Here is a 27,589-nt window from a genome sequence, read left to right as displayed (position 1 = left end):
TAAACATCTCACACTGTTATAATTTTCTGGTTTTCCTGCTGTATAAACAGCTGCTGGTAGCTTGTCAATCAGTTTCTACTTTGGTGCTACTAATTGCATAGGGAAACATTAAAAATCGACTAAAAAAAGTTTCAAGGCTGATAGCAGAGAAGTCAAAAGGTTCTCAAACATTGTTTTTATCTCCTCTCAAGATAAAGGTTTTTCAGAAGGGCCTGGACCAGGAGGATCAAAGGGAGCATTTTGTTTGTAATGAGTACCCATCAGTGCATCCTTTAATTACCATTCTTGTTGGTGTCTATTAACAAAAACCCACCAGGCTCTGCAGCAGAAAACATTAATTTATGAGCAATGGACAATGTTGTGTGAAACACATTGCTGGATATAAATCATTCAGTCTTTGAAGACTTAGACCAAAGTCATGTTTAGGATATTCTGTGTTCCTCCCTCCAGCTGGTGCTAATTAACAGCAGTGCTCTGCCACTGTAGTCAGCAGGAGATGTTGAATCCTTCCCTTTGGAAATGAGCCCCTTCCTTGGGCTGCTCCCTTCCAGAGGCTCCCAGCCTCTGTTCCAGCTTGGTGTGTCTGGAGAAGAACTCACTTGAAATTTGTTACAGCCTCAAACCTCCCAAAACTCCTGAGGAAACTCTCACCATGCAGGTGAAGCCTCTCAGCATTGTGATATCACCTTGGGGCTGCAGTTCTATAGATTCCATGGTAGCTGGCTGCTTGGATTAGCAACACTTCAGGTCAAAGCTGTTGTTTGTGTGCCTGGCAGTGGATTTGAGCACATATGGCAAAGCCAGCACATGCCAGGCATGTTTCTGGCAGGATTCTCATGTGAGGATCAGCAATATTGATGCTCTGGGCAGCCAGAGCTGCTGGAGATGGGCAAGGCCATTGTCCCTGCCTGGCACGGATGTTTAGCATGTGAGTAGCCTTGGCCAGTTGAACTTTCCTGGGTTGCAGTGTGTGCACAGCATGCCCTGAGCCATGTATTAATAGGTTTAAAAGCTTGTTGCAATTTTTAAAAGCTGATCTGTATTTGTAAGGTTAAGGCTACTCAGTCTGAATCAGCTGCAGCATTCACCAGTGCAGTGAGCACAGAGAAATTCTGTAATTCTTGCTCTGTCAATAGCTGGATATGCTGCCCAAACCTGCCTGATCAGTCATTACAAGTGGACAAAGTTTAAGTGCCCTTTGCCTATTCATCAGTCTGTTCTGCAGTTCTCAAAAGTCAATCTTTTTCCTGGAGGATTCTCTATCATTGCTCTCTATAAATTTGGTGTTATCTGAGCCAGTGTTTAATTTGGAACCTGTGAATGAAAGTAATCTTCTCTGTCTGACTGCATTGTTTGTGTCTGAGGGTTCTTTTTAAATTCAGGGTGTACAACACTCCTGATAATGTGCTCTTAGAAACCTTACACAAGATAAGATGCTCTTGCTGTTTTGACTTTTTTAATCCAAACCCCCATTTGGTGATGTTTTCACCGCTGAGTGAAATGTTCAGAATTTCTTTTTTTCATTTCCTTTCGAAGCTTAGGAAAACTAAATCAAATTTCAAAGTGTCCATTGGTTTTATGACTCCTGTGAGGTGTTTGCCATCTGTGGTAGCTCTGGGCATCTCAGAACAGGGAGACACAGACTCCAGGTCAGCAGAACTGAAGGTGAAGATTTTGTAATGTTTTTCTGTCTAAATTGGCACTTTATTTCAAAGCACACAGGGAAGAACTGCTGACATGGAATATGTAACAAAATTTCAAAGTCACCAAGAATGTTTTTATCCATTTTTCTTTTATTTTGAAGAAATGGTAGTAATTATCTGTCAGGCTAAAACTAGACTCTGTTCTAAGGGATGATGTTGAGAGTGCTGGACATTTGCAGGGAGAAAAATTAGACTTAGTAGAAGCTCAAAGATTTGTTTCTAATCCAGAGGGGTCTTTCCTATCAATACAATCTCTTATGCACCAACTTAATTATTTCATTGTTTATCCTCATTAAAAATTAGTGAGTTAGAGAAATCATTACTGCATATTAGGGAATTTTATTTTATGGATACAGAAACCCTTCAAGAATTACTTTCCTCTCTAGAAGAGTAAATTACTTCCTTCTGTCTTCCTTATGACTGGGATGTTTATTGCACTTATGAGAATACTAGATTATACATTTCTAAATTTCAGATTATGATAAATGTCCCTGGCCCTCTGGAGTTTTTGAATAGTATTAACTAAAAAAAACACCTAAAAAACAAAACAAAACAAAAAAAAACAAACAGAAAAAAAACCCCCAACAACAACAAAACAAAACCCAAACCAAATATCAGCATTAAAAATTTTGCTGGGAAAATAATTCTGTAAAATATTGCTAAATGATTTATGATTAGAGTCTGCAATTATTGAAATTAATGTACCTTAATGGACTTAATACACATGGAAAAAAAAGTATGTACAGTGAAGGTTGCCCAAGTATTTGCATTCAAGTTTTCAGTTTTCTTGATCTCTCATATTTGAGACATTTTCCCTCAGTTGTTGGAAACAGCATCAAGTAGTTGTTGTCTGTATTTTTATTGAGTTTCAATTTTATTTTACCTTGGAAAAAAAGCCTCAACCAAAACAAGCAAAACAGTTTTCAACTCAAAAAAGAAAACAGGTATTTTTATATGCAGCAGGAAGAAGAATGCCCATTTTCTTTCTGTAAAAACAAATCTTGTGCAGCTCACAGTTCAAGGTGTGTAGGAGGACAGCTGAAATTCAGTAACACAGAATTACTCATTGTTAGGAAATGTTTTTATTTGGGTGAAAACCGGTTTTGATTTGGCAGGGGTAGAGGACTTTGTTTAAATAAATAAAATAGTATATTCTGTGTGTTTGCTTTATTGGGCAGTGTGAGCAGAGCATTCTTGAGGCTGCATTGCTTTTATAAGATGAAGGCTCATGCAAAGCCACTTTATTTTCTTGGTATGTGACATGATATCTGTCCAAAAGTGTGAGTTGAGTTATTCTCTTTCAAGAATGCATCATTCTAAACCAGAAAAATCTGTATTAAGTGAAGAGTAAATTCTTCCAATGAAAGTGCAAAATGCCAAAGTTAAATTTACATGAAAACTCAGCTTTTTTCCCCTGTAAGAATGTTCTGTAATTGCACAGCTCCATTCTATTTGCCAGTTGAACTTTCTTAGTTATGCTTTATTTTGAGAGCTCAGCAAAATTAGGGTCCATGAAATTAATTTATATCTTAGAAGCCTTTTAGAAGGTTGCAGGAAAAAAAATGTTGCCTCTGTGTTGCTGTGAAATCATTCTAAATAATTGTGCTAAATTGTAGTAAAAAGCTCCAGGACAAAGAACACTGAGCAGAAGGATAAAGGTCATGTATAATTTCTGCTCTGCAATTCAAGTGAGGCAATCTGACATTGCACAGTCAACTGAAAGGCATCTTTTGCAACCAAATAGTTGGGGGTGAGCACCAGAATTTTGGCTGTTTATTCCAAGTCATCTTTTGAGGGGTAGTTTGTCCAGGGAGCTCATTCCTCCTCATCTTTACTCACCTGGGGTGTGGAGTGGAAGGGAATAAAAAGAAAAAATGCTACATGTGCTATTCTAGAGGCCTTGTACATCATGAAACTGCTTTTGGAAAAGATGCTTCTGGCTGGAAAAACAAGACATTCACTGCTCTCACTCAGTGGGTTTTCTTGGAACATCATTTTTCTATTTGTAGCTTCTCCAGCACATGTTGAATTTGGTTGTGATGAGTGCTTTGGAATTCCACCTGGGCTGCTGAGCAGGACACAAACCAGAGGAGAGACCTGCCTGAGACCCAGCAGAACAGAATGTGAGGCTGTGGAAGCTCTGAGAAGCCAGGCTGGAATGTGGTGCCTCCTGGAGGAATTTTGGTGATAAAGAATTCTGTGTTAAAGCACAGAGAATTACCTGTGTAACAGAGGGGCAGAAATCAGCCCAGCACAACCCACTGAAGAGAAGGGATGGGTTGAGCATGCAGATAAAACAATGTGTGCTGGCTTATGGACCTTTGAGGCTTTTGAGACAACCCAAATTCCAAAAGCAGTGCAACTGCTGCTAGCCCATGCACTCATCTGACCCAGAAAGGAAGGGAACTCCAACAACCTGACCTTTGCTTTGTTTTCTGAAGGGAAAAGAGGAGTTAGGGGAACAGTGCTGCCTGGAATAACTTGTACATTAGAGCAGCTAACATGTTCTGGGGTGCTCAGCAATTTCCAAAATAGATCAAACCAGTGATGGCTAAGGGTTGTAGGGTGAGTCCAAGCTAAAGAGAGAAAAATGTGTCAGAGACATGGGAATCTGGCCTTCATGGCACAGGAGAAATGGGAATCTCTGGAATCACCATCTCTGGGTGAACTTGTCAGGGGTCAGAATCCTATTTTGCCATAGAAGGGAGAAAATCTGCTGCAATGAGCAGTAATTGAGCAAGGATTCTGCTGGAGGAGAATGATGATGACAAATATTCTATCATATCTCAAGCTTTCAAAAGGCTATGTGTCACAAACAGATGCCAAAATTCAACCAGGCCACTGGATCAAATCCTGATCAGCTGCTGGGACAGCAGGGACAGCCCAGCAGCTCTGGAGTGCAGAATTTCTTAGGCTTGGGAAGTGATCCCTTGAGAATGTGTGTCAAAATTGTTCCAAAGCCAGTGCATGGATAAAGGGCAGTTATTAAAAGGCTTGAGTGGTTCTCAAGGGTAAGAAAAGTTGGGAAACTTGTGAGACAGAGAAGGGAAGTGTCCTGTATTTCAGGGCAGCTCTCTGGAAGGAGATCAGCCTGCAGTGGGATATAAAAGGAGAATAGGAGGGTTCATTGAGCAGTGTGTGATGAGTGCAGCCCTCTGCAGATGGGTCTCTATAAAATATTTAAATGGGGGGCAGCAGAACTAGTCTAGAGAAACTGCAAAATTGGGAAGCAAGCTCATGCATTTCAAACTGATGTATTTTTGTTTTAGCACTGATTCCTGCCTAGATTTTTCTGCTTAATTGCTGTTTCCAGTATACACTTAATTATATTCACAGATTTACTTTTTATTTGCAAAAAGAGTTTGAATGTACACCGTGCATATTAAACAGTCACCAGAGTGAATTTTTGACAAAACAGATGATTGTGGATGTAGTACAACATGTTTTTCAGCTCAGTTGTGTTGGATTAGAGCTTAATATCTTTTTTCTTTATGTTTATTTTAAGATTCATTCTTTAATCCCATTTTCATGGAGCAGAAGATTTTTCTTTCTTGCAGCTTTTTCTGTTTTCTCTGCCTATCACCTTTGCTGCAGATCTGAACCACATTTTTAATATTTCTGGTTAGAATGAATCTTATTAGTTCAAAGCAGAGCTACATATTTTAAATTGATCAAGGTTTCTGAAGTAATTATAACAACTGCTTTTGGAGGACACAGTTGCAATTTTCATTTTGATATTATATGAAAGTGTGTTTCTTCAAAGCTACAAATGTAAGCTAGTAAGAGGCAGCTGGTAATTATCCTCTAATAAACAGAGTAGGAAGTACATGAAAAACCTTAGGGGACACATACACTGCTTGCAGAGCAATTAATGAAAATCTCAGGACACTTAAAAGAAAATTCAGCCTGAGAATATGTGTGCATTTGGCTGTGAATTTGAGTCCATTCCAAATTAACAGGTCTGTTGTGATCAAATTTGTTATTTGTTTACTAACACCCTTTTGCTGCTTGTTGTTCAACAGACTTTAGGAGGTAATTTTTATTCTTAATCAACTCTTAATTTTATTTATGAAATCCTTTCAGCTTGCAATATCTGCTTTCTCTAAAGCCCAAATAATCAAAGTTTTGATATGTTAATTCCCTCTCTATTTTAACTTGTTTTGCTTGTAAATATTTGGGTAAAATCTAATGGATCTCCATTAAATAACCAAACATCTGCAAGCATCTGCAAAATTCCTGTCCTTAGGAATAATTTGTTTATGCATTAAGCCTCTTGGTTCTTCTGGCATATTATTACATTTTCTGACAACATTTTGCTAAATCAATGGTGTTAATTGAAAACTGATAAGACAAAAGTATGACCAGTGGAGAGAGAAGAGCAGAGAAAGTATTTACTGTAAAAGAGCCACATTTGTGGTTGCACTCAGGCTGTGAGTGCTTTGGCAAGGTTAAGACCTGGTTCAAAGCAAAACCTGAATCCAAACCAGAACCTGAGCAGGAGGGAGGCACAGGGAGTTTATCTGAGCTAAGGAAATCCCTCCAGGGATGGCAAAACCCTGACAAGCTGCAAGGTTACCCTGTCAAAGCAGCACAGTTTGCAGTTTTGTAAGGCAGAGATGGAGTAATTGAATTGGGTGAAATGTGTTCCAAGAGCTGGAAAAGACAAAGTGAGAGGAGGAAAAACGACTCAAACTTCTGTAAAATTTAGGGTTTTTTTGGGGTGGAAGAATAAAAAGTTTGAAGATTTTATGTCTGTGACACCAACAAACATAGGCTGAAATCCCTTTCTGAGTGGAGAATTGTTATGAACCTCAAATCATTTGGGCTTGTTACTGCCCAAGGACCAAACTCTGGTCTTTTAAGCCTTCTTAAAAGGGTGAAGGATGTTAAAAATCAATTGTGTTCAGCCCTTGATAAAACTGCAAGCTGTAGATTTGCCATTAAAAATGGGCCATTGTGGTTTTGTCATTGAAATCCAACTCATCCATCTTGTAGTTTTGTCATAGCTTTATTATTATTATACAATAATATAAATTATAATCAATTATATTAATATTCATTATTATTATCAATACATTATTTGCATTAATGCCCTTTTAGGCTCAGTCCCACTGTTTGGGATAGGCTGCCTTACAGGAGATTATATTTTGCAAATTATTATAGTTTATCATGTGTTTTTATTGTAGTTTATCATGTGCTGATGCTCCTTCACCTTTACTATCCTGATTTCTGTCCTTGCTCTGGGAGCTAGATAACCACTTGAGGATTGCTGCAAACACCACTTGGGTTTTGTGAACTTGTTTTATTTTTGTGAATAACTAGCGTTTCAAACAAACTGATAAAAAGCCTGCTCTCTGCTGATACGGCAGTGGCATTTGTTGCACTGGGTGCTAGGCAGGGGAGAGCATTCTGTTACTAATGGTTTAAGTCATGACTAATGCTGTGTGCCAACAACAGAGATACAGATTCAAATTTAAATGAACTACCCAGGCAGTGTTTTACAGGATGTGTTTCTTGTTGGCAATTTGTTGTTCCTGACAACCTCGGATCCTCGGGCCGTTGTTACGCCAGCCACTGGGATTAGAACACACACAGGCTGAGCTTATAAATGTTTCAAAACTGCTGCCATAGAGCAGCAGAATTTTAAAATGTAATCAGATATTCTTTTGAAAGTGGCTGATGTGAAAGAAGACAGGTTGGGTGAGGTTTGATTTTGGTTTAGGAGCAGCATTTTTTTTAATACTTCAGGATGTTTTTCCGGTGCTGCTTCCTACAACCTACCGACTTCTCTTGGCTGCTAGAAATGAAAAAGTCAAGGTAAAGCTGGAAAGAAGAAAGAAAAGTCTTTGGTGCTCAGAGGACTCTCCTGCTTCAGGTCCATAAAGGATTAGATTTTTGTGGGATTGATCTCTTTGAGGCAGATGTGCAACTCTTCCTCACAGCATCATTTCAGTTTTGAAGGCTCTCTTCTTGATTATGTTACAGAAAGATTCAGTATTTCTCATTGGACTTTAATGACAAAGAAGCCCGTTTTGAACTTTAGAAAGCTGGGTTTTGTCAGTCTGGCTCTTTATTTAGTCTTTTTTTTTATTAGAGCAATCCTTTATAACAAGATTAGCACATGGAAGGTGGCTGAGATCTGCTCCACAGGGGCCTTCACCTTTATCACATCAGTGCTTCAAAAGTTCCCCGACAGCAGCTCTCAAACCCCGAGTGAAGTGCAGCCTATTTCCTTATCTTCCTGTGGAAACGCTTCCCAAGTGTCTGTCCACAGGCATTCAATTCCACATCTCCAAATTAAAAGCTGCTCTAAAGGAATACACGATAGACTGGTGCTCTTTTGTCTCCTGTATCAGCTCCTGAAGTGAGATTAAGGTAAAAGGAATTTTTACACAAAATGAGGTCTCTCTTTCTTATCGCTGTGTTTATCTAAAATGTCAGAGTTAAATGTATCAGACATGAAGGCTTTGTGGAAGTAGAACAAACAGTTTATCAATCTGGTTATGATTGCAATAAATCCTTTGATCTGCCTGATGCTGCTGCTTCTTTTAATACCCAATCTGATTGATGCAAAGTTTTTTTCATTTAGGAGTTAAATGTCTGACTTGCTGTTTTGGAATAATGATATGGCATTGAGTTGTATCATGATTATAGCTTTTGTTTATCCATGCATTTTAAACAATATAATTATAGAATTCAGTTAATAGTCCAATGTGTCATGGAACTAACACATTATTAGTGTGATTAGTGCAAAAAACCACAACTTTGTGATATTTAGTACCTTATTCAATTATTTTTTTTCATGGAGAAGCTGTCCTTTCTTTTGGGAGAGAAAAAGCACCCAGCTTCTTGATCTTAAGATGGTATAAGTGAAACCTATGAAATACAAACTATTTATAACTACTGCAACCAGTAATTATAAAGTTGCACTTTATGATAATTTGCTCTAATGCATTATTCAGGATCATGTTTCTCTTTTTTTTAATAATTATTAAGAATCTTTTCTTTTGTGATTGAAATACTGGTTGGAGGCTTGCTCTCTCAAAAGACTCAGAATCAGAAAGTTTCCTTAAAAAATTTTATACTTTTTATTCTGTATTTTTATTTCTGTCCATACAAAGGCTCAGGACAGAATCAGTCATTCTTCAATTATTGTTTTATTTCTATTGTGAACTCATTTCACACACATCCTACCCCACAAAGCCCTACCAAAGCATATTCTTTGCAAGGCACATCCCTAAATTGTCAGAGTGTGGTGTCATTGCACTGACTGCAATTGTTCTCTCATTTTAGAGATCTTGGGTAATTCCTACACAGGCTTTCACCTGTAGTTGTGTTTCTAGGATTCTAATCCTGTTCTCTTGGAAAATATGGGCAAAAGGCCAGCTAAATTCTTTGAAATCAAGAGTAAGGTGACTCCTCAGGATTGGGTAATAGGAATCTGCTGGTTGTGTCATGATCCTCTCAACCTGATGTCTTGCACGTAGTGATCTCTGACAAAACACACTCAAAAAATGCAAGTTCTTGTTTCCACAGCTGTTACTTTGAGTGTGATCTATCTCACATCTTGTTTGGAAAGTCATTGAGTGGAATAAGGTTTGCTGTCAGTGTCAGTCACTGTCACTCAGCCTTGCTGCCCATGGGCCCCATGCCGTGGGGATTGGAGTTGGAGCAGCCCCACGAAAAACACAAATTCCACAGCATGAAACAAGAAGCCCAGTTGTGTTTATGGTTAGTTTTGTGTAACTCTGCAGCTTCAGGCTGCTGAACCCTGCAAGCCTGGGTGGGAATGTCTGTGGCACTGGGAGGGTTGTGTGAAGTATGATTTATCCCTCAGACCTAGGTGGGAGCAATTCATTACCAAATTGATTTAATTCATTACTGTCATTAGAGCAGAGGATAATTTGCTTATTAGAGCTCAGAGAAGCACTGACAGTGCTCACCTTTTTTTTTTTTTTCCAGTATAGGATGAGTGGTGAGGCTGCCCAAACCTCTTTATCTTGGTGAATCTGATTTTTGCTGGGCATGAGATTTCTGCAGGATAGCTTTTATCGATAAATAGAGGATTTCCCTACAACACAGGTTTTGAAAGCCTCATGCTCTCATGAATTCTGTTTTATGTGGAAACAGCATTGGCTGTGCAATTCTATGGCCTAAAAACAGTATAAGATGCACCAAAGTCAGTTTAACCTCCACGTGGATCTCCCTGAGACATTAATTGTTTCTGTGCCTCAGTGCAGGGGATGTTTTCATCTGTGCTGAGCCCTAGCTGGAATAGTCACATCAATTAATTGCTCATAACTGAGAAGTACATTAGTCAATAAACACTTTTTGTGTGTAATTAAATGGCAAACTGAAGGTGAGGGATTTAGTAATCCCTAGGAATATTTGTGAACATACTGCAAATCGTTGTGTTTATCTCCTGCTGATGGTGAGAAAAAGGGACATTCTGGGTTCCACAAGGTAAAAATAATGAGGAAAAAGCTCTTTTCTATTGCCTTGGAGCACTTCCCATTCAGTTGTTCCACTACTAAGAATTGGTTTGGTGTCCAAAGGCTTTACACTTAATAAAAGAAAACAAAGGGTTTCTTCTCCCCTCCAAAAAAACCCCAAAACACACTCTTATATCTAGAAAGGGAAATAGAAAACTTTGAATTTTTTCAACATGATCTCTTAATACACTGTGTTTATTCCTGGCAGATACAGCTAAACCTTCAAAATTGTACAACAAAGTATCCTTGTGTGTTTGTAGACTTCAGAGTTAACCAGATCGGAATTTAATTGAAGCATTTAAACAAATCCAACAGGCAGGAGTCTGAGAGGAATGTTCCACCAAAGCTGTTTTCCACACATTTCAAACTGCTTGTGTTGAGTAATACCTTTAATAAAGTATTCAAGAATAAAAAAAAAATCTGTATCAGGTTACAAAAACAAAAAGCCCCACCCTAAACCAACATAACAGCTTTATGGTAATTTATTTTTCTGCAGGTAGAACCTTACTGTGATTCTGAGAAAATTTATGATCTCATGTACAGAAAAAAAAAAAAAAAAAAAAGTGCATTTTTTTTTCCCCATCATTAGACTTTCCTCTAAGAATGCCTTATTATAAGTTTGGCAGCACAGCAGGATTTATAATATTGAATACATTGTGTCAGCTCTCTTGTTTGCAGGGGGATAAAGTTCCATTATTCAGAGCTTTGCTTCAAATCCCTCCATTGTGGTGCAATTAAACACAGTCCTTTTTTAGGACTAAACCTTGTGCCTCAAGAAAATAAGCTTTCAGGATGAAGTGTGTAGGGTTTGTGCATTACAGGTAAGATCTGAGCAGAACACACATCTCTGCTCATCTGGGCTCTTTATTTTGTGCCCTGGCCAAGAACCATGTTCAGGTTGCAGAAAACACATTGACTGCCTGAACTGGAAGGATTTATATTTTTTTTCCTCTCTTTCTGTATTTAATTATCCCACTAAAAACATGATCTGGGTTTTATGATGTAAATAAGTGTTAGTGAGGTGAATTATGGCAGGAAACTAAAGCTGTTTACTTGGGCCATGTGGAAATATAAGGATAATTTTGGAGGGGATAGAGAGGACATGTAGGTCTTTGTGTTTTTTATTTTTCTTTACTTTATTGAGGACACAAATAAGCAGGGTATGTGCCTGCAAGGATTTGGGAAGTGTGTGAAGGAGGAACAGGAGATTACAATTTCTGTTCTTTTAAATTGGGATTAGTCACCTCAAAGGAAAAAAAAAATCTGTTTATTCACTGATTCTGGTTTGATCTGATTTTGGTTTTTTGCATCATCAGAATAAACAAGAGGATAAACTTCAGACAGGAATGGTTCATGTCTTACCCAGAGCTGGAAAGTTCAATTTTATCTGTTCTCATTCAACTCAAGTTAAAAACTCACAGTTCCATTTTGCATTTATTTGGATATTTCTGTCTTTGGACACTGGGTGGTTTACATGGATGCTGTTTTCTTGCTGATGTGGAATTTGCAATCTTAATAGGTTTCTTTAAGGGGACTATGGTCCTATGACATCCAGAGCACTGAATTTCAAATTCAAGGAATCTGAATTTTTGTAAATATGTCTTTAAAATACTTGCCCACATCCCCAAGCCGTGAGAGCTTTCACTTTATTTCTTCTTGTTTGAAAATAAACAAGTTCTGAAATATTTCAGAAACTAGAAAAAGTATAAATATTCCATCTGACAAGTCCTTAGCCTAATGTAAGTCCCAGAACTCAGGTCTAAAGCCCATCTGTCACCACACAGAGCTAAAAACAAGGCAGAAATAAGAATATTCACATCATCATAATGGAGTTTTGGAGTGCAATGGGAAAAAGAGCCATTTCCTAGTGTTATTTATTGTATTAGTATTTTTTATATTCAGTTTATATGACCTTTTCTTTTGCTGTACATTAAATTATATACCTTAGACTTTGCATCGAGTGTTGTGAATGAGTGCTGAAAATTTAGTTCCTACTGTATTATACTGCCTTGATTTCATAACCTAAATTCCACTCATAGTTCAAAAACATGAAGAAAGATGTTTGTTTTCTTGAAGCAGGCAATTTGAGGAACTCTTTTTGTTGATTTCCTTGCACTAATGTTCTTGCTGCAAGGGAACTTTCTGGATTGGAGGGTGTACAGATTGCTAGGACAGTAATAAAACAGATGTTCATATAGATTTCAAAACCTCCCCAAATTAGAGTTTTCTCCTTACAACATCCCTAATGTTTCAGCCCTGCTGGGTTGGAGTTTGCAGTTATTTACAGCCCAAACTCCACTGCACTTAGAGGCTCCCAGCCTAAAGCTTTCTAACAAGTCTGTTGTTAACCAGCTTAGTCTATTATTTATAACCAGAACATCAGTTAAGATAAAGACTCCACTGCTCTGTGCCCTGCCTGGAAGGGTTTTCAGCCTAATTACAGAGTCAAGTGGATTTTGCAAACATGGAATAAGCCACAGGACAGCTCTGTGTGTGCCCAATCGGTTCTGGGTCACTGATTTCTGAGTTGCTACCAAGATTTCCCCTGAATTCTCAGTGTACAAACTTCTGTCACTGGAACAGGACTGGATTTCCTTCAGTGGGGAAGGAGATGAAGGTGCAATCTCCCCTTTATTCCCATTACTGCTGCTGATTCTTCTGTGAAAGACCCTAAAGAATTCCCTTCTCTCCTGAAAGCTGCCCTTTTTGTGTGTTTATACAGAGCTCTCAGGCCTTTTTTTCCCTTAGCCCAGCTGGATAGGTCTGGCTCTCTGTCATTACCTCAGATCAATATTTCTCACTCTGATTATTTGTACTTCACCCCAGTGGCTGCTCAATGCTTTTCTGCAGGGCAGTGCAATATTCCAGATGCCATCAGGGCTATAAAAAGGATCCCTGTGCTCCCTGTGCCAAAGATGATGCCCCTGCAGCCTGCCCAGAGCACCTCTCCCTGTGCCAGGCTGGGATGTTTTCCCCCTGTGCTGGTTGAATTTAGGACACTTTCCTGTCACCACTGAGAAGCTTGTTATGAGAGCATTTTATTTCCATTTATTTCCATTTATTCATCAATACCTGATGGCTAAATATTCTTCAGAAAACAAAGATCTTGCCTAAATTCTGCTTGGAATAATGGAAGAAATTCCCTTGGACATCAGAGGCTTTTCAATCAGGCCCTAACTGAAACATTTCAGATACAGTTGTCAAGTTATTATTCTGTAAATCATTGTCTTTCTCTTGGTAGCAGTTGTTCTTTCATCTTGGATTAAGATGCATATTTTGGGTCTAATATGTTCAAATTTGAAAAGACACGTGTACAGAAGTTATATCTATTCTTGACCTTCTGTTTGTGTTATTGAATATAACACAGTCAGAAAAATAAATTTGCACTTTATCCTTGGGGAAGAACTATTTCCAGACAAGTCATTATTTCAGGGTTCTTCAAAGACTAAAGACAAGGAAAGAGCTCAGGAAGAGTGAAGGTGATATTTTTTATCAAAATGTAGGTTTTGTGTTGAAAGATAGGAGAGAGTAAAAGAATTTCTCAGTTGTGATTTTAGAAGATATAATGAACAAAAAGTTTATTAGTGACATCCTGACATAGGGTTGGTATAATTTTGGGTTTTTTTGGTTTCTGTCAGGTGCTCATCTGATACAAGATCCAACATTTTCTGTGAAAGTGTTTTTTGAAATTATTTGGTAGCCAACCTGATGCTAAAGAAAGCAGAATCTTATATAAAGCAGTATATAAAGCTGACCTAGTTAATGTTGTTTATTATCATGAATAGCTGATGAAATCCAGCAGAAAATTCAGTGTGTAGGGTTTGCAATGGAAGAAATAAAATGGAGAAATAGCTTCATTGTGGAACATCTCATGGCAGAACACAGTGCTTTTTAAAAAAGGGAAACCATGCCATGGTTTGGAAAGCCAAGTAAAGATGACAGGGTGCCAAACTGAGCAGACTCACCTCTGTTTGCATAAATGAGTGTTTGTGAGAGAATAGGAATGGAATTGGAGAGCTGGACACTTGGCTTGGTGCTTAATCCATCCTTTAACTTACCAGAACACCCAGGCCAATGAGCAAGCTTTTCTAGATTGTATTTAATGTCAAATATGTGCTGCAGTGCTCACTCACTGGTCAATATTCACTGCATGGGCAGATCCTGGGCCTTCAGAAGGATTATTAGTGAGTTTTTAAAATACAAGGGTTTGAGCTTGCTGTTAAATTGGGGGGAAAAAAAAAAAAAAAAGCTTGGTAGTCTTGTAGAGGATCAGGTCCAAATCTGGCACTTCATTTGCTAAAGCAGCACATGATGGTGCAGTGAGTGTAAAACACCTTCCTTGGTGCTTTTGGGACAAGTTTATATTCTACCAAATTTTCAATTTCATCAATGTATCTATTTCACTTTATGTTGATGGATTATTTCATTAAAACAATTTGTGATAATTTTTTCTCCTCCATTTATGCAGAATTTTCTAGTGAAAAGGGGGAGGTCTTTATTTTATAATTTATTTAAATGACTATTTTACAATTACATCTGTTGCATGTACAGAAGTAAAGGGAAATAGTTTAATTTATTTTTGCAGGAATTTCAGAGAGTAAGAACTCTCTGAATAAGTTTCTTATTCTCTCCTCTCTAACACCACCTCCAAACCAGGTGGTTCTTGGTCCTTTTGCTTGACTCTGAAATTTTTCTTAGGCATAGCACAGAATAAATAAGAGAGCCCTTCTGGCTCCCAGCATCATTTTTCCCTCACCCTGGTGGAAAGAACATTTCTTGGCTATAATTTGCTTTGGTGCTATAATTGTTGTTCTCAATAAATAAAGTAATTTCAGAGTGACTAAGGAGGCATGTCATGCATCAAATACACCATGAATGCACAGGGGATAATTATCTTAATTGTGTTATGCTTTATTTAGCTGGATGAATGGCCAGGGGTCGTGGCTTTAGTGGGTGGGGTCATGAACAGGATCATTTTCACTTCACTGTGTGAACATTTGTGTTTGTGGGGCTCAGAGGATCAATTCCTGTTATGTCCATGGAAATAAGGGAGAGATACCAGAGCACAAACCACACTTCCTTCATGCTCCATGGGAGAGAGAAGCAGCTTTGATCCTTTCCCAGATTAATTCAAACTCCAAGTCCCCACTCAGCAATTGCTGAGACTTTTTGTCATTCTGCTTTATATGGTGCGTGTGGGTAAATACCCCTGGAAGGAGTGGAGGTGCAGGATTCAGCAAAGTCATGGTAATAGACTGAAAAAGCCAAAAGAAACAGCAAAACCATGAATCTTGTTAATTGTGGTTTTCCTTTTAATTTTTATCTCTCTCTGATTCAGAAGCACAGAAAATCTGTTATCTCAATAGAGATCTGCATCATCTCTTTGACTCAGAATATAAAAGAAGCAGGGCTGTGCTGCTGATGAATAATTCTAATATAACATTATATTGACTTGTTATGTTTAATTAAAATATAGTTTTGTATCTGAGATATGTAGTGCAGATAACCTTGCTCAAGGGTGAAATTTAACATTAAAATAAGAACCAGAGATGTGAAACCTCCCAATAGTGAATCAATAATCTATCAGTAACACTCCTTAATTAAGTGCTAATCGTTGTATCATGTACTGTAAAACCATTTTGTCTACAGAAGACTTTGCTATCTCCTTCAAACTGTGACTTGTAATATCACAGAATGCATTTAAAAAGTGACTTCAGCTGCTGGGAAAGTTGAGAGATTTTACTGGAGAAGGAAAAAATTAACCCTAATATTTTCTAATATAATTGTATTTGTCTTTTGTCTGTACTTTAGCTAAAATATATAGAATTTCTGTTTTAGAGAATTATGATACCAGCCTTGACCAAGAATGTTGATATGACTTTGAAAACACCATCATGGTTTTTTTTACCCTGAATTATATTTCCCATTGCATTGTGAGCAGAAGAGGGAGCAGCACACACGTTCCTGAGCTGTTCTGATCACAGGCAGACTCATAATTCCATGTCAGATTAAATCAACATGTAAGGAAGCAGCCCCAGTGGCAGCTTCATGTAAAACTTTTGCAAAATGCAACTTTCACTCCCTGTTCATTTGGTTTAGAAGCAAATGTTCTTCTACAGTGATGTCTTGCCTGCTGACATCCAAATAATACCATTGCTTCTGTTCTCATCCTTCTGGGAAACAGACAAATGTTTTCCATCAGCTTCCAAAAGCCAAATTTTCAGCAGAAATTAATCAGGATATGCCTATAATAATCAGGGTTGTTCTGGGATACATCAGCTGGCCCTAAATACAACAGGCATGTTGAAGTCTTTTGTTTCTAGCAGAACTTCCCTGTTGAATTAAACAGAGCCTTCTGCTTAAAAAGTCAATACCACAGCATACCTCACTGACATTATTTTAAAGCACAAATGATTTTTAGTTCCAGATCTATATACCAAAATAGATTTCCTTTGCATTTTTTCCCATTTACTCATAGCATTAGGAGGTTGTAATTCCATAAATATGTTGGAGTCCATCTCCAGTTCAGTGTGCAAGATTTAAAGTGGAGGATTTGCAGCAGGTTTTTTATGGATTCTTAGTTGTTTACTAGAAGGATGTGGAAAAGATGCATTTCAGAAAGAGTCATTAAAGGTTTTTCAGGTGTGCTGTATTGTATTGCACATATTCAAATGCAAATTTAGGCCAGGTTCTTCTCAGCTGTACTTAACAAACTCTGGAATAATTATATATCTACATGCATTGTGTCCCTCTTTGGAAAATGCTTTAGATTTCCATTGATGTGGTCAGGGACATTTCAATGTCCATTTCAATCATTGTCATTGGCAGTGCTCACACATTCTCTGCAGGTGGAACTGTTTTAAGTCCATTGAATTTCAGCTAAGAACCCATTTGAGGTGTTGAATTTGTGACCAAGATGAATTAAAGCAGTTAGTGATGGTTTTCTTTTCACATGCATTGCTTTGGTCAGATTAATCTAAACAGGATCAACTAATATTGCATGTTCATTTTTTAGGGAAAGAAGGGATAGGATTTCTTCTGAAATCCTATGTAATCCTCCTCATATGCCAGTAAGGTGAATTGAGTTAAATTCACACTGATTTATTTCAGCTGGATACACTCCAGACATTCTTCCAGGATTCTCATTGGGAGTTTCTTGTGCTTCATACCCTGCAGAAACACACAAATTTCAAGAATTAGTTGGAAAGAAGACTTTGATGTGCTGGATGTTTAACTGATGAGGTTCAGTAAGATTGAGTTCCTTCCTGGTCACTCAAGTGCATTTTAGGTTTCCACCAAAATCCTGGAGATTTCTGAGGAAATACTCAGGGAACAACAAAACACAAACAATTTAAATTTTCCTGGGAAGTCTGTTTCTCTAGAAAGCCACATCACTGTTTACTCCATCTGCTGCAAATCTTATGTGCTTTTGGCTTTGATCCTTTGAGCTTCTGCTGTGCATATTTTGACAAACAAGAACTTCCCTGGCAAAGGAGAGCAGAGTCACACCTGGAACCTGACACCTTTATTTACATTTTCAGTCAGGTTACACTTACATGAAATATAGTACATGACATGTTAATGACATTGAATCCCTCCCATCCTGATAATTCATCTCTTTTGAACAGAGGAGAAATTATATGTAAGAGTAGAAAAAAGCCAGGGCTTGTCAAAAATTGCAGACCTTTTATGAGACTTTTAAACAGACAATTCTGTCTAGGAACCTGGTTTTTTTGCTATTTCAAAATGAGACAGAAAATAATTTTAAGCACAAAACTTGCATTAAAAAACTCAAAACCAAATGCACATTTATTTTTGCTGGGATTATATGATCAAAGCCAGTGAGAGAAAAATACTTAAAAAAGGCATAACTTGTACATGACTTCAAGGCTAATTTAATTTCCTCTCCCTGTCAAATGTTGAACTTCCAGTGTCATAACAAAGTCAGGAAAAGATGTCAAATTTTTCAAACTTCTTCCACTTTCTAAAATACTGAAAATTTCTTTTTATTGTGGTGGTGTTTCACTGGTATATATATTTTAAAAATTGTGTTCATATACTTATTTTTTCACTGGTATTGTACAAGATGAGGAAGACAATATTGCAGTAGCCATTGTGTCTCACAGGCACACATCTCAATGAAAACACAAAATTCCAGACTTTCTATTTGCCATTTGCTGTTCCCACTTCTCTAATGCATTGCCTGTATGCCAGAACACATTCTGGAATTAAATGGGACAAGGGAAAGGCAGCACAATAGAAATTGCAGGTTATTACAATTTAAAGATATTCGGTGGTGAATGAAATTTGGAAGTCTGTCATTTGGCTAGTAACAGCAGGAGAGAAAACGTTAAAAGGAATTGAGAGAGAGAAATTTTTAGCAGAGTTTTGGGGCAGGGGAAAGAGCACCTAATGCAGGAGAGAGGAAAAGTGGTAGAGCATGAGAGTAGCTCCAGCTGTGGGGAAATAAGGCTTTGGAACAAACATTTTTAGAAGAGGTCAGAGAGATGTACCAGGAGAAAGCTAGAAAAGAACAAAAGCTGTGTCCATGGGGAGAGTCTCACATCCATTGTGGTATGGAGAGGCACAAGGAAAATCTGCATGAATTCTGAATTTGAGATTTGAAGAACATCCCTGCATTACATCTGAAGGTGCTCGTGGAGCTTGAAGACCACTGTGTTTTCCACCTCCCTCTGGCTGCTCTGTCATCTGGACAGGCTTTGCCACAGAACAAGAACCAATTAGGAAAATGGGATTAACCACACAAAAAGATAGACCAGGAACAGATTTATATAATTTTTTTCTTTTTTCTTTTTTTTCCTTCCCCTCTGCAAAGAAAACCAGAAAAATACGTTGTGCTAGATAATGCCAAGCTAATAGTCTCCCTCTGAACAGAATGTTCTGCTTTTATTCTTATGTTAATTGTTATGGGAGATACAGCAAAATATCTAGTAACAGAATTGGAGATAAACAAGTCAACAGTTTTGTGAAGTTTTCAGTAGTTGAGGTGCATTTTAACACTTACCAAACAGGAGATGCTGACTGAGAGCACCTTGCAGGCTGATATTTGCTTTGCTATTTAATTCTCAAAATCACAAACTAAGATTCCCCTAGATGAAGGAGCTCTTTTGGGAAATGTGGCTGGGACAACTGGATGAAAAAGGAAAAAATGCTGCTTGGAGCTCCATTTAGTAGGGGTGAGCATCATGAACAATCACTTTGCTTCCAGAAAATACACTGCTTGCTACAGTGTGAGAACAAGGCTGGGTTTGGGTGCAATGGAATCAGTTTGAATGTGGCCTTGCTGAAAACACATGTAAGGTTTACAGTTTCCTTTAAACCTCATAGGAAAACTGAGGGGCCTTTAAGCCTTATATTTGTATTCAGACAACTGCCCAGAGTTACAGAGTGGCTCAATAGCTGCTGTTATGGCTGCTACAAAATATAGTTTCAGCAGTGCTGACACCTACATTGCATTCAGTATTCTCTGGCGTGTCTTTGGCTGTGTGTTATTTTCATTCTGCTTTAATCATGGAACCTCAGAGAGGAATTGTTAGTCTAATGAGCTCTCAATCCTTGTATAGCCTGATTAATGCTGCCAGGGCAGCTTGTTTGTGTTGTAGTAAAGATCTCCATGCTCTGATCTCAGTTGTGGTGTTTTTAGTGCTCCCTGGCTGGTGATGAGAAGGCCAGCTGCTGCACAGCTGCATTCACCCTGCTCCTCCCTGCTGCTGCTCTTCCTCCAGGGTGCAGCAGGGGCTGAAAATCCTGGTGCTTTCTGAGCCATGGGCATCTCCTGATGGGCACAGGCTGTGGAGAGGCTGCACATCCAGCATTACCACAGGCAACAATTTCCCTGATCTGTTCCTGGTTTGCTTGTGGTGGTGGGTTCCTCTTATGTATCTTCTGATGTTGTCACTGTTGTTGGATGCTGCTGGGAACCAGGGAAAAAGCAGCCTTGAAGCCTTGGGTTTCTCAGGCTGGGCAAGGACAAGAAATTATAGCAATGATTATTCACCTGCAGGGTGTGTGAGAGCCGTGTGAGTGTCTTGTGTTGTTTTGCACAAAGCATGTTTTCAAAGAGGTGTTGCCTACTTGGACCAGAGAGTCTTTTCTGTTTTGCACGATCTACCCTATATAAGTGTAGTATTTCTTGAAATAAAGCTCTCTTTTTACTTCACCATTACAGGAAGAACTATTCTGCATTATCCTTTTGGCTTCTCTCCTATAGCCTAAAATGTTACATGTAACCACTTCCAAGAGAAAAAATACCCAGATGTTGGGTTTTGGGGGTTTTTTCCTGCGTTTATCTCGACTTGGGAATGCCCTGTGAGTTGCACAAAGCATTAAGGGAATGGAAGTTCTTAATGAGATGTGCAATCAGGTGACTGGGCAGTGGGGAGAAGCCTGGCCCTGTTCCCTGCAGGCTGCCAGAAAGGGATTCTCTGGAGGCAGCAGTGCCCACTGCACCCACCCCTCCTGCAGCTGTCCTCTTGTCCAGCTCCCATTTTCCCATGGACATCCATGGAGCAGCCCCACAGCACTCTGCTCCTACCTTTGCCAAGGAACTTTCTGCCTTTGGAAAACACAAATCCCCAGGGAATGGCAGTGAGAGTAAATTCAGAGCTGCTCTCTGGTGAAAGCTCTGCAAGGAGAAACCACAGCTGGTGTGCAGCTCATTGTGCAGGAAGATCCAGGTAAAGGCCATGGTAACATCAAAGGGGTTTGAGCAAATCACCACAAAACAAGGGAAGACTTTAGAGCTTTTGTGTTCCTTTTGCTGTCTCAAATCCCTGTGCTTAAATGGTACAGCTACTATGGAAAATTTCAGGAGAAGGATCATGTCAGGCATCACTGAATCCATTCTTTAGCTGGCTTTTTAGGGAATGCTGGCAACAGCCACACTTGCATATCTGTGCACATCAGGTGTTATGTTGGACAAAAAAAGGATAAGAATGTTTCCTGATGTATAATTTAGATTTTGCCTTTTGATTCCTGTGGATGTGAAATAATTTCTTCACTGAAAAAGCTTTTATTCCAGGTTTGTGCTATATCCATGATTTAGGACCTCAGGGCAGAAAATGTGCTCAGTGGACCTTTGTGAACCTTTTTGTCATCATCTTGGAGGGTGGGAGTGAATAAAGTTTCTTGTACCTATATTTTGCTTTCTGTTTTAAAAAATCCTCAGGAATGTGGCAAATGTGTAAGCATTTCCCAGGATTTCCAAGATTAACTGCCCCATACTCTGCCTTTCACAAGAAATACTTTGCCTCAGCAAGTGTTGCCATTCAGGCATATCTTGGTCTGAATTTAAATAGCTCTAAAACACTGAGCTCTACCTCTATTTTTGTCTAATACAAATGTAGGAGGCTTTAAAGACTGGCCACTGGAGCAATCTCATTTTAATAAAATACCTTCAATTCTCTTTCTGCTGAGCACTGTCTGTTTCAGGATTGCAGCCCTGGGAGTCTATTTAGCCAATAGTGAATGGAATAATGGCTGCATTCAAGCACTGCCACAGCAATGCCAGCTCCTTTTCTGTTTGTTTGTTTGTTTGTTTGGGCTTTTTTTTTGACAGGATGGGATTCATTAGTGGTTCTCAAGCATTTCAAGTCGTTCCTGTGTTAGCTTTTGCAGGTTTTCTCCCCATTTGGGGACGAGGCTGCAGATCTGATGCATAGCTCAATGTGGCCATGATGCATCTCTATTGTCATGAAATGTTCTCCTTTTATTTTTAAATCCTGGCTATTAGAGATCATTCTTCAGAAGCCCATAGATACTGCACTTCTGCTTAACATCAGCTGGAGGTGTTGGAATTCTTTAATGGATGGAGACTTTAATCAGACTTTTCCCTTTAAATTACTTGCTTCATTTTCTCTTAATTTGGTTCTACTCTGGAGATTTTATAGACCTGAGTGTTGTGTGCTTTCTGCCAGAATCTAAGGAGGTTTAATGACTTGATTTGGAATAGCTGTTTTGGAATCCATAATGGAAGTTTAGATCTCAGAAAAATCTCAAAACTTTGTCCTTGGCACTATTCAGTACCTAAGATCATCACAACACCACATTCATCTCCTTAAAACACTAATTTTTCTTCTCCTTAACACCAAGATACATTGCAAGTGGTGATTTTTTTTCCCTTCTGGCTTCTCATGTATTTATAAATCTGCTTTGTAAGTTATTTGTATTTTAAGTTGTTCTGGAAATGGGAAAACAAATAAGCAAAGAGAAAAAAAAAAACCTCAAAGAATCTTGAAAAGAAATTTACAGTGGAATGAAATTGAGTTGTTTGTAGTAACAAAAATATAGGTTTCTTTAAGGAGCAAAAGTGGAGAAGATATCCCTTCATAAACAAATCTGTATCTATTTTTTAAGTGAGCTAGGGAATGGCATTGTATACTGTTATAGTAGACCAGCCTTTTAATCAAATTCCTTGCACTGATAAAAATGACCTTTAAATATATATATATATATATTGGGATGTAACATAATTTCAAGGCTGGATAGAGAATTTTTCTTGATAAAGTGAAGCATTCATGGGGAGAAGCATTGATGGAAAACAAAGGGGATTTTTTGTTGGGTTTTTCCTTTGTGTGTTTTCTCTTTAATCTCATGTGTAAAGATCTTACATCAGTGGCAAATGGTGGGTAGGAAAGGGAGGGATGCAGCTCCTCCAGGTGTTCTCTTGCCATTGTTCTCTGTCTCCAAGCAGAACCACTCAACATCACTGAGGCAAAACTGATATCAACTTTTCTCAACTAAAAAATGCAAAACTAGGCCATTTATGATCTTCCTCACTACCTCCTCCCTTCATCTGGCAGCATCACCTGGTCACTTTAATTTAAATATCTATAGCAAGAATAATAATGCTAATGAAGGGATCTGTTAGTAGTTGCTTGCTTATTTATAGACATTTGTGCTACTTTTTGCTGAATATTAACTTTTATGCTGTTCTTGATGGAATTATTGCTTGGGACAGAACAAAATTAACCATTCAAATATTTGATTTTGTTTACTTGCTCTGCTTTAAAACACACAGCTCCTCAAAGAGAGAATTGTTTCTTCCAACATTAAAAAATCAGATAGAGGGATTTATTTGTCTTTGTTGTATCTTTTTTTAAGTAATAGGAAGAGAAGAACTGGGAATCCCAACCTTCATATTCTTGATGCTAAGAGAATGATTTGCCTTGCAAAGGGCAGGAGGATGTGACCCCAAGGTTATTTCCTTGTTTTAGGGAATCAAAATTTGACAGACCATGACAAAAACTGTGTAAGGCCCAAAACTGGCTCTTGGTACTGAGGGGGATTTGTGAATATTCCAGTCTGATAATACAATTCCTTGTGAGCTTCTGGTCTAGTCCTTCGACTTTTCTTTTTCCATAATCTTGCAATTTCTTTCTGTTTTGCCTAAACTGGCTCCCAAAGTTCTGTTCTCCTGTCTCTTCAAACAGTTGTTCAGAACAGAAGGAAAGTTGAAGTGTCTTTTTAGACATTTTTGAAAACTTTGATAAATAATTTATTGTTCAGTTGAGATAATACTTTAAGGGAAAAATGGCCTTGGTATTACTCAAGAATTTCATGTATGTGTGACCTTGATGGCAGCAGAATGAGTGAAATGATGCTGTGACATGCAAAATGTGCTATTAACACATAAAATATTTTGTTTCTGAAGTTGTGTTTTTCCACAGTTTGTGATGAACTCAGGGTTTATTATGCAGGGCTGTATAAAGCTGGGTGTTCCCTGTGCCTCACTGGAAAATGATGACACCTCAAAAGTTTCCTTTGTTTTCCATTCCTTGGTATTTGCCAGGCCATCCCCCCTTCCCTTCAGGGTTTTGTCTCACAGTAAATCCAAGGTGGCAGCTCCCAAGGCAGTGACCCTTGTCACATCTCAGAGGGTGCAGGGGACAGAGCCCTGTGCACCATTCCTTGCAGGATGGCTACTGGAAAGCCACAGAGCAGGGTGATTTATTTTGGAATGCTGAAGTGCTGTTGTTTCAGTCCCATTGGAGATATTTGATGAGAAATTTCCTTTCCCCTCTTCCTCTGCAAGGATTTCCCCTCCTGGGGAGAGGGATGCTGACTGATGACTACATGGAGCAGTAGGAGTGTTGTGCTGAATGCTCCATGACAAATTAGTCTTTTACATTTTCCAGCAGAGTAATGATATTTATTTTCTACACCATGTGTGGTGAGCTGGATTGGAATTCTGCTGGGATCATCCCCACTGCTACTGCTGAGACCAAAATCATGTTTCTTTGGGGGAGGATCTTCTACAGCCACCACAATTCCATGGTCAGCCTACAGATATCAGCAACACCTACCAAAGCTGATAAAGCCTTGAAGAACAGTCAGCAAGAAAAGAAAGGTGCTGCCTAAAAAGGGACTATAATGTGCTGCTCACTGTAATGCACAAAGAGCCTTTATTGAATGCAAGTTCAAGTTAACAATGCTGTGTTGAAAGCAGCTGTCAGGTGTATAGAAAATACAGTCAGGCAGACATCTCTTACACTTCCTTAATGCATAACCTAAGGAAGAGCTCACAGGGGAAGAACACAATAACTAATTGACAGCTCAGAGGCTGGGATTTTTTGTTTTGCTGCAGTTTTGCAGAATCTGTGATAGAATTTCTCTTAGAAATTAACGTTTTGTTCTTTAGTTATTATTATGGAGATGATTTGTATTAATCCTTCAAGTCTGAATTGGTGTCTTTGTTGTAATGATACTTGATCACCTGTTGAAAGAATTACCTAAATGTAGGGAACTTGTGTGCTTTTAGCTCCCCAAATTAACACCCACAGCAGCATTGTTGGGAGATATTTATCTTCCAGCCTTATCTGAGGTCCTGGCTCCTTGCATGCAGCACTGCCATTGAACTAAGGCAGAGAAAAGCTCTCTTTGTCAAAACAGGCTCAGGTTTTTGAGAGCTCCACGTGCAGATCTCAAAGGTACACAAGTAATTGTGGTGGGTGAATACATGGATGATGCATCAGGTGTGCAAATACACACCTGTCCCTGCTGCTGAGGGGGGCACCTGCACAGCTCCAGGGTTACTGACAGGTGTCAGGGCTCTGCAGCAGATCTTATCAGGTGGCTCAAGTGTTTCCAGAGAGTGCCAGAGGAGCTGTGTTTTGTGGGAATGTCCCATTTTGCAGTTGGTAATCAGAGCACAGAACTCATGGATGGTCTCAGTGGGTTACAGCCAGGCAGGTGAGGTGGGACTGCCAGTTTGACTACAGATCTGTGGGGACAGCACAAACTCCTCACTCAAAATCCATTAAATATTTGATAAGCACTGGGGGAAAGTTTCAGGTGGACCCTATGTTGTTAATATCTATTATAAAGGAAATAGTTGCAGACACACTCCACGTTTTGTAGCATCGTTACTGAATAATTTTTTTCTACAATTTTATATGAGATCACATAACTGATGGCAGAACATAGAATAACCAGTGTAAACTTTCAAAATTGTACTTCTGAAAGTCTTGGCAGAAGAGATTTCAAAGTGATCCAAGCACAGAAAGATAGAAAATAATTTCAGAAGCTTACTGTGGATATTGATATTCAGAATTCAGTGTTTTACATATTTTTAGAAGTGTGGTCCACTATTGTGAGTTCCACCTACAATTTCCAGCATAGTTTTAAATAGCATAATTTAAAACCAAATTTTTCAAATGTTGAGAAGGTCTTTTCAAATAGACTACTCTGCCAAATAAAGGGAACAGCACATGACCTGAACAGCCCATATTAATGACACATTCCTTCAGTGTTCTCTGTCTCCAGAGGCTGATGCTGTGCAATGCTGCAATCAAATGCCCAATGCAGGTGTGATGTATTGTCAAGATGACTGCTGACAACCCTGTGTTTTTATTTTTAAATTACAAAATATTTTTAAGCAACCACCAAATGATGTTCCCTCATGTGAAGGATGGTTCAAGTGTAGAATTGTAAGCACAGGGTGATGGAAAAATATGTGTGGAGGTAGGACTGGAAGTGCTTCAGCAACAGCCACTTGTTTTGAGAGAACAAACCTTGGTAATGAGGGAGAAGCCCCAGTTTCACCAATTCCCTGGGTTCATCCAAGAGAAATGCAGCTCTGATGCTGCAGTGTGAGTCCCCAAAGCCAGTGAGTGACACTGAAATCTGATTGAGACCCTTCACTGTGTGCTCTGCACAAAAGCTGAGGCATTAAACCTGCATCCAGCACCTTTCCAGATGTTCCTGTGGACCAGGCTGTGATTTTTTTTGGCCAGTTCAAGTGACTGTCCCTGTGCAGGGGGGGGCACAATTTAGGAACAGCCCATTAGGCCCATTGAGCCAAATGTGCAAAGCCAAATATGACAAGCTCAGATTTTGAGTTCCCCCCAATTTTCTTGCTAAAGATTTCAGTATCACATCAAGCACTGAAATGAACTCAGCTGCAGTGCCCCTCATTTTGCAGGCAATCCAGTAGCTGCACTAGTTAGTGACAAAATTTGTTAACCACCAGAATCTACCTATACATCAGCACTAGCAAAATAACCATTTGTTTTTTTACCTGTCAGCCTAAGTTGTGTTACAGATTTGGATTTCACAATGCTGTTGTTTCTATTATGGATGTCAGATTTAAAGGCTAAGAAGCTACTTTGTCTTGTAACATTCAGTTTTGTTGCTTTTTCTGCACACATCAATACTTATTCTTCATATTTTACCCTCTTGTAGCCTTGCAGTGCTCTAAGGGGCCATAACAAAAACTGAACCTGCTCTTGGAAGAAATCTGTGTCCAACAGAAATTTTCAAATTTTGTTAAAATCTCAACCAAACAGACAAAACAAACCCTAAAAAGCAAATTACTTTGTTTTAGATCTAGACAAGAATTCAAAACTGTGAAACAAGAGGGAAAAAATGTTGATGTAGAAACATTGCTGTAAAGACAGCAAAGCATTCTAATGAGCAAATGTTTGGTTTACAAATTTATCAGACTGAATAGCAACAATATGTCTGTGAAATAAGTTTATAAAATAATAAGTTTATGAAAGCTCAGTTTAGGACTCCTAAGAACTTTTTACATGAACTAGTGGGAAGAGGAGAGTGAAATGTATTCGTGCAACCAAAAAAGAGGAAAACAAAGCATTCTTTTATTGGGAATTTTCAAAGTAAACATAATATGCTTCTGTGAAATGTTTCTATTCTGAAACTAAAAGAAAATAAGATTCTTTAGTTTGTTTTGGTTTTTTTTCTCAGTTGTATTATGGGACTTTAGATAAGGCAGGTAAGGAAGCACTGGTTTAACAGTGTTATAGAAACATGAATTTTTCCTTTACCCTGTTAAACCCAAGACCTAAAAGTATTGATGCAGAAAAATCAATTCATTTAGTGAAAAAAGTATTATTTACTACTAGCTAGATTCTTTAT

The 27,589-nt window shown here is 38.6% G+C and overlaps 1 protein-coding gene across 3 annotated transcripts in view; it reads left to right on the top strand.

The window, feature by feature from the left end:
• The window catches only part of CDH13 (cadherin 13), a gene marked incomplete at its 3' end in the record, with an annotated part of 419,157 nt that overhangs the window by 101,421 nt on the left and 290,147 nt on the right, over positions 1–27,589 (top strand). Inside the window, exon 1 of one of the 3 annotated variants that reach the window (XM_079316433.1) lies at positions 797–928. The exons of the other annotated variants lie outside the window; for them this stretch is intronic. Coding sequence (XP_079172559.1) covers positions 886–928 — 43 coding nt within the window. The 5' untranslated portion in view covers positions 797–885. Of the gene's footprint in view, positions 1–796; positions 929–27,589 lie in introns of those variants that run through there. 3 annotated transcript variants of the gene reach the window in all.

This window comes from Erithacus rubecula (genome assembly GCF_903797595.1).
Source record: "Erithacus rubecula genome assembly, chromosome: 12".
NCBI lineage: Eukaryota > Metazoa > Chordata > Aves > Passeriformes > Muscicapidae > Erithacus > Erithacus rubecula.
This window is presented reverse-complemented; position numbering and strand designations above follow the sequence as displayed.